Raw genomic sequence first — 7,811 nt, 5'->3', positions numbered from 1 at the left:
CCATCAGAGAAATGCAAATCAAACCCACAATGAGATACCATCTCACACCAGTTAGAATGGTGATCATTAAAAAGTCAGGAAACAACAGGTGCTTAAGAGGATGTGGAGAAATAGGAACACTTTTACACTGTTGGTGGGACTGTAAACTAGTTCAACCATTGTGGAAGACAGTGTGGCGATTCCTCAAGGATCTAGAACTAGAAATACCATTTGACTCAGCCATCCCATTACTGGGTATATACCCAAAGGATTATAAAGCATGGTGCTATAAAGACATATGCACATGTATGTTTACTGCAGCACTATTCACAATAGCAAAGACTTGGAACTGTGCCCAAGGGGGACTTTGGGTAAGTGCCCAAGCAAAGACTGAAGACTTTCTTCAGACAGCAAAAACAGTCCTAACACAAAGACAACATATCCAACCCAGAGAGGGGAAAATTGAAGACAGTGTAGGACAAACAGGAAACAAATTGTCAGAACTTTGCCAATACAATAAAAAGAATCCAGACAAAGCAAGACAATTCACTTACCCTTCTTAGCGAGGACAAACTGGATGTTGACCTCAGAACTCCCTCTCTGTCTTTTAGGTAGGTGGGTGGATGGATGGACGGATGGACAGACAGACAGACAGACAGACAGACAGACAGATAGATAGATAGATAGATAGATAGATAGATAGATATACTGTATGTATGTTATATATTTAAATATATTTTGATTATAAAAAATGTTCATTATAGAAAACTTGAAATATACAAAAGACACTTGATTCCTCCCACCTAAAATAATTACTGTTTACATTTTATAAATTTCCTTTTAGACTTTTCTTCATATGTACACATTTTTACCAAAAAAAAGGTATTATACCACATGTACAGGTTTTATTTCAATTTCACGTAGTAGATCATATAAAAATGTTCTTTGACTATAAGATGGTAACTACATACTATTTCATCATAAAGATATGTATTATTGTATAGATTTAAGGTATAGCATAAGTTATTTGACTAAGGTAACAGAGACCAAAAATCCAGCACCTGAAAGAATGGAGACACTGATTTCTCATAAACAGTCCCGGAGTTCAGGCTTGAGCAGTCCAGAGCTGGTGTGACAAGTCCACAGTGTCAAGAAACATGGAGCCTGCTCTAGGATGGAGAATTACTCCACTATCGCAAGCATTCACCTCATCTGCATTGTCCAAGATAGACAATCATGACGTCAGCATTCCAGCTCATGGAGGGAGTAATGAAGAAAAGATTAAAGAAGGGAAGGCAGGACTGCTCTGAAGCACCACCTAGAAATTGTATACATCTTTTCTGCCCATATCGTGGCAATAATGGAATTTGCTGCCAAAATTCTGAACAGCTAACGATTTGATTACTATGGAAGAGAGGAGAAAGAACAGATACTGAGGGACCAATGAGAGTGTCTGCCACTCATTTAGAGTTCTTAAGACACAGTGTGCATTTAATCACTCTCAGTAATCCTTTTATCTCTCTTAGGATTTAACGTGACGAATACCTCCAGGTTTCATAGCACAAAATATTGGCTTGGGTAATTTTTACTGAATATTGCAGTCAAGATTCTGGTAATCAGAATAAGAAAAGTCATGTAATTTATAAAATTTTAACATTTATTTGACATGTAAATATTACATAAGCATTTTATGAACACCAAAAAAAAAAACTAAATAAATACAAATTATGATTCCCCAATTCACATTCCAAAGCTTGTCAACATCCCATCTTCAGACTCTTGTTCTTTTGGAGCCACAGTCCTATTGTCCCAACCACAGAAACAACATTCTGCAGAAGAACTGTGTTATGCACAAATGCATAAACAGATAAAATAAATTCATCACAAGTCAAGCACTCCCCCTACCTGTCCAGTGCTTCTTTGGCTTTCCACTGAGTTCCATATCCTATGGTACAGTATTTTGTAAATTTGTACTCATATGGTGTTAATTTCATTATCTAGCACTTGCCTTTGACCTTAGGCTGGCTCCCCTGGATTTTAAGATTTTTGGAACCATTCTTGATTCAGCTTCTTAAATACTAATGACTTCCCTCTACTTACCAACTCTGGCAATATCCTCTTTTCCAGAACAAGCCTAGAAACCTTAGGGTTTCTTGGTAGGAATAGTTCAGTTACTGTTACCCAGCAAGTGTGAGGACACTTTTTCTGTCTTGTCCCCCAGTGTTCTTTTCACCTTTCTCTTTCCTTCTTTTCTCTCTGAAACCTTTTTTCCTTTTCTCTTTGTACTGTCCTCTGCTTTCAGTCAGTCTAGTGGCTCCCAGTGACCACCTACCCACTGCTGAGCCCTTACTCAGGGCTCCGCAGCTAAACCACAAACATTTAACTCATCATGTGCACCCCAATGTATTCTCTATGTGGAAGTATTTCCCATTATACTTTAATAGACAATGAAACAATGTGATGATTTCCATTATCCATGGATTCAATGGCCATGCAAAATACATGATAAATAATGCCTCAAAAAAGTTTCTTAGAGAATGTGCCTTATTTTAAAATACTTACATACCAAAAACAATTACAGAATGAGCTGAAATTCAGGCACTCAAAAGCCTAAGAGTCAGATCAGCAATCACAAAACTGAATTCCTCAGACCACTGGGAAAACTGCCAACAGAAAACCTTGCCCCCAAACCATCAAGTGAATCTAGGTATTGTTTACTGAAATTCCACTATTTTTTGAAACAAAGAATCTTCTTTGCTGCTGTTTTCAGTTTAGGATGTGTGATAATAATGAGAACAGAATGTCCTGGAGAGTAAAGGGTGGCAAAAATCAGACAAATGGATTTGGTCCCCATATCCATCCCTGCATAAAAGGGGAGATACTGGACCAGTGTAGCAACTGAATATGGAATGTAGAGGATGAGGAAATAGATCATCAGCTTCATAGCACCTATATGAGCTTCCATCTGGGGATTCCAGAAACCAGTGGCATTTTTCTGCATCCTCTGTATGTGTCTCCTCAAGGAGTATATTAGCAAGGAAGCAGAAGTCACATTAATGATGAACTGGAGAGATGAGCTCAAGACAAAAGAAACCACTAAAGACAAGATGCCGTCACTGATATTAAATGATGTGTTATTTCTCTCAGTCACAAGTGCAGGAAAAGGTGATGCCTGGCTAAGCGTGATATACAGGCAAGTGGTGAAAGCAGAAATCAGCACACAGGCCAGCAGCAGTCTGGGAATCTTTGGGGAGATATTCCGCTTCAGCAGGAGAAACACTGAGTGTTGCAAGTTGGTAATCTTCACACAGTACAAGCTGTTGAGCAAGGTCACAAACCAGAGACTGCTTGAGTCCAAAAACATGAAACACAACACAAAAAAAACAGACAGATAGACTGACCTTTCCTTATTTGAAGAGACTAAATAGATGGTGTTCACCAGAAATAGTCCCAGCATAAGAAACCTGGTGATGCTCAAGCTGAACAGGATCCTTTCAGAAGAGGAGATTCTATGGCTTTTGACCCAAGTTTTATAATTGACCACTGTAATAAACAGACTCACAATGATTCCTACAAAATTTAAAATAACTGAGGCAATAGTAGCAGAGAAATAGAATAACCAAAGCATCTTTACTCATTGAGGATTCAGCAGCTGTGGTGCTGATAGTGGAGGCAGGAGAAATACCAAAATGTATAAGCAGACACCAGTATCCTGCCAGAAGGACATCTCCTTTTTAATTTTTCCCCAGCGTGGCAAATGAGCCATCAATGATCTAAGGGCCAGCTGCTTTTACTGAGATGCAAATCTTCCAAGGATTGCATTACTATTTCTTCATTTGTATCCTGTTCTCCCTAGAAATGCCTAATTACAGCGAGCCTAGGTGATCCTGGGAGTCCAATCCTCCAAGAGCAGGAGGGTGAGAGGGAGGAGTCACAACAGGCTCCAAAAATTTAGAATCCAAATTGGAAAGCTCGAGTCCAGCAATGTTTCTGTCACTGTTTTACGGTAAAGTTTTTCTTCATAAAAATGCCAGAATAGGGTGGAAATCCTCATTCCTCACTCCTACCCACCCACCTTCTAGCCTCATATTCATGGATGACCAGAATCCAATTTCTCTCTCTCCTCTAATCTGTTGCTGCCACAACCAGTTTCTCCAACTGTAATTCTGGCCATGCCAATGCCACTCTTTCAACCGTAGTGACTCACCTACAGTGATTTACAGGGATCTAATAGATCAAGTTCAAAGACCCAATATCTCCTTGAAAAAACCTTTCTCAATGAATCCCATCCTTTCTGATGCCCTTTGCTTTGCATTCTCTATCTACATACATAGATTTGTGCCATAACCATTTGCTATGTTCTGGTTTTTCTTAGAAAAAATTAAGTCAACCCTTGTAGGTGTTTCTTTTATAAATCTGGGTTTATGTTTAGATCACATATGGCTATTTTCTCTTAGGCATTTAACTGTCAATCCACGTACCCTGAAATGAGATACACAGTAATGCATTGGTTGCAGTTTTGTGAGCCAAACAGCTAGGCATCTCATTGCTGGATTTCTCTGTGCTTGCTCAGATGGGAAATGGCACAATATCCCTGGCAAATGATATTATGGCGGACCACAGGTGAATGTAAGAGTATGGCATCTCTTATCTACTCTAGCAGCTGAATGAAACCAAGGTGCAATCCTGGATACGGCCACATATGTTACCAAATTAGCATTAAGGTACAGCACAAAGTCCTACTGCCAAGTCCAAATAGAAATAGACAAGAAAAAGGAGCTAAGATATAATGATAATCAGGTCCAGAAGAGGGGAATACATTCATGAGGCCCTTTAAGACAGATGACAGGAAGGCAAGCCTGGAGAAATTCTCTGACCTGGTGCCCAGGTGCTTACAGAAGCTTTTTATTCAAAACTAACAGGCACTGATAGAGGCATGCCCACATCAGTTAAATAGGCAAACAGAATGAGCCAGGAAGACTATGACTAAAAGGAAAATTATAGCACAGATTTCTAATTAATTATCCATAGATGGCTGCATTAAAGTGAAGTTAAAATATTACTAACATCACATTTAAACAAAATAAATAATATAGAGTAAACCATAAGAAATAAATGTGGCCAAAAGAGCAGGAATCCCAGAATTAGATAGTAACAGACTCTATCCAGAACGTACTATACCAAATTGTTGGGTTCTGTGTAGGAGGAAGTGCTGTAATTAAGATGTGATAAAGTTGGCTAGCACAATCAATGAATGAGCTCATTCAGTTAGAAGTTATTTCCACAAGGGTCAGTATAGGAAGTGTTAGCAGAACACTTTCTCCCTCTGCATGAGAATTTGACCTACAGTTAAAATTCCTAGCTGTTTTTCTTATCAACCTGATAAGGGTGAGAACATCAACTATGTTTCTAGACCAAAAACAAATGACTCCTGATTGGCAAATTGCAACTTGACTGGAAGGAAGTGTAAGTGAACTGTAATAAGTATCTTATGGAGACTGCATGCATTGGGCTTCCTTCTCATGTGCCTGTATCTTGACTCAACCCTAGAAGCTTTGTCTACAAAATTATAATATGATAAATTGGATCTTTTGGGACACGAAGCTTTTAATTTATGGCAGCTCCCACCCTTCCTCTAATGTATATCTCTTATTATTGTACCTGAACTGTATGGCCTGCACCAAAGACTCTGCAAAAGAGGAAGGCCTGACACTGCCCTGCTGGTAAATTAGGTCCCTCAACTCTATCCGTCTGAGTAGGCTGGTATCACAGTGGACTAAGACAGTCTTGTAAGTTTGATTATTTACTAGAGCCCAAGAAGACCAACTAGCAGGCATTGCAGGCATGGGTCCAAACTCTGCTTCTTGACAGGTCTGTAAGAAAAGCTTTAGGGCAAATTATCAAAGCAAATGAATGGCACTTAACTTATTTGATGACAGCTCTAAAGAATTAGGTCAGTCATGAAGAAACAGGAATTTAAAAGTTTGAAATTTTTTCAAAAAAGTATATGTGGCACTTACGAGAAAGAAGAAAACTTCCATTTCTTGTGTTTTTTTTAAAAATGCTTACTATGTTCCCAGCAGTGCACCAGGCATCCTAGGAGGAGTATATGGTTATCCTATTTATGAGTGAGGAAAATGAAGATCAGGGAAAATAAGTGACTGCTTAATACCAGAGCAAATGCCTTGGCCCATTTTCTCCTGCTCTAACAGAATACCACAGATTGGGAAATTTATAAAGAAAAGAAGTCTAGTTGGCTCACAGTTCTGGAAGCTGGGAAGTCCAAAAGCATGGTGCTGGCATCAGCTTGGCATCTAATGAGGGACTACTTAGTACTTCATAACACGGCAGAGGGCAAGAATGTGTACATGAGAACAAGACAGGAAAATGGGGCCAAACTCCTGCAATAACAAACCCACTCCTGCATTAATCCATTCATGAGGGCAAAGCCCTCATGACCCAGTCAACTCTTAAAGGCCCCACCTCTCAACACTGTTACAAGGGCACAATTACATTCTGGCATGAGTTTTGGAGGTGACATCGAAACCATAGCAGCAAACGAGTGGCTAAGCTGAAAGGTCTGAGACTGAGCTCTTTCTACTACACTAGACTTCCCTCACTGGTTCTTTCATTCTATAAACTGTGGTTATCAGCCAGGCACTGTTAGGTGCTGGGGAAACAGAGAAGAATCACCCACAGCACACCTGCCTTCAAAGAATATACAAAATGGTAAAAAAAAAAAAGACAGATGAATAGACAATTAGAGTTGAGAGTTTCAGATGCCATAATAAGGAAACACAAGGAGCACAACAGGAGTGTTCAGGAGGCACGCTTGATCCAGTTTTGGCAGTTCAGGAACTGACAAGACATATACATTCAGTCTTAAAGGATGCAAAGAGATTATCCAAAAAAAGCTAAGGTAGGGAGAAAGAAGGATATTGCAAGCAGAGAACTCTACATGCAGACTAAGAGGTGACAGTGTGTGGTGGGTTCAGAAAACAGAAGAGGGGAGGGGTACAAGGATAGGAAGAGAAATAGTGGGAGATGAAACTGGAAAGATAAATCAGGAAGTATCTATGCCATAGTAGGTACAGAATTTGGACATAATTATTACACTAATGTGATCAGAGGCATGTACAACATTAGAAAAACACACAGAATAAGTGCTTAGCTTCACCTAAAAGAATCAGACAAAGTTTCCTGGAGTAGGGAGGTCTTGAAGAATAAGAGAAGTTGACACAGTTGATAAGAAAGATAATTCTAGGTATAGAAAGCAGCACATGGAAAAGCATAGCAACAAGAAGAGTACGGCATATTTGGGAACTAGAAGCAGTTCAAAGTTCTTTTGGAAAAGCAAGGAACAAGAAGATGAAACTAAAAAGAAAACACAGGCCAAATGATGACTGGCTTTATGCTGTAAACTAAGTAGTCTGGACTTTACCCAAAGCAATGGAGAGCCACTGCAAGACTTTTAAGAGGGGAGCATTACTCTTTTCACTGTATGAAGAATACAATCCAAGTAATGAGGAAAGGCTTTGCTGGAAGGGGATGGAGTTGGAAACAGGAAGCTAGTTAGAATCCTGTTGCAATCACTCTGATGGGCTGAAAAGAGTGGAAATGGAGACCAGGGAACATGTGAGAGAAATGTTTTGAAGTACAACCAAGGGGATCTGGCAACTAAATGGATACTGAGGTTGTAGGAGAAGGCAGAATCTGGAATGATTTCTAGAATTCTGGTGCACTTTGAACACACACACACACATGCACGTACACTTATATGTCTTTTAGTGAGTATCTTTATCGTCTGCACTAAGCTCTTTAATAAAGAGATT

General features: G+C 39.4%; 1 protein-coding gene across 1 annotated transcript; it reads right to left on the bottom strand.

Annotated features, from left to right (window-relative positions):
* Positions 1 to 2,666: 2,666 nt before the first annotated feature.
* On the bottom strand, positions 2,667 to 3,648 carry TAS2R4 (taste 2 receptor member 4). Its single transcript, XM_017891043.1, has one exon. It carries the CDS (start codon positions 3,605 to 3,607, stop codon positions 2,708 to 2,710), a length of 900 nt encoding a protein of 299 aa, XP_017746532.1. The 5' UTR covers positions 3,608 to 3,648; the 3' UTR covers positions 2,667 to 2,707.
* Positions 3,649 to 7,811: the final 4,163 nt, after the last annotated feature.

The sequence above is a fragment of the Rhinopithecus bieti genome, unplaced genomic scaffold (assembly GCF_001698545.2).
Source record: "Rhinopithecus bieti isolate Rb0 unplaced genomic scaffold, ASM169854v2 scaffold_20175, whole genome shotgun sequence".
In the NCBI taxonomy this organism is placed as follows: Eukaryota; Metazoa; Chordata; class Mammalia; order Primates; family Cercopithecidae; genus Rhinopithecus; species Rhinopithecus bieti.
This window is presented reverse-complemented; position numbering and strand designations above follow the sequence as displayed.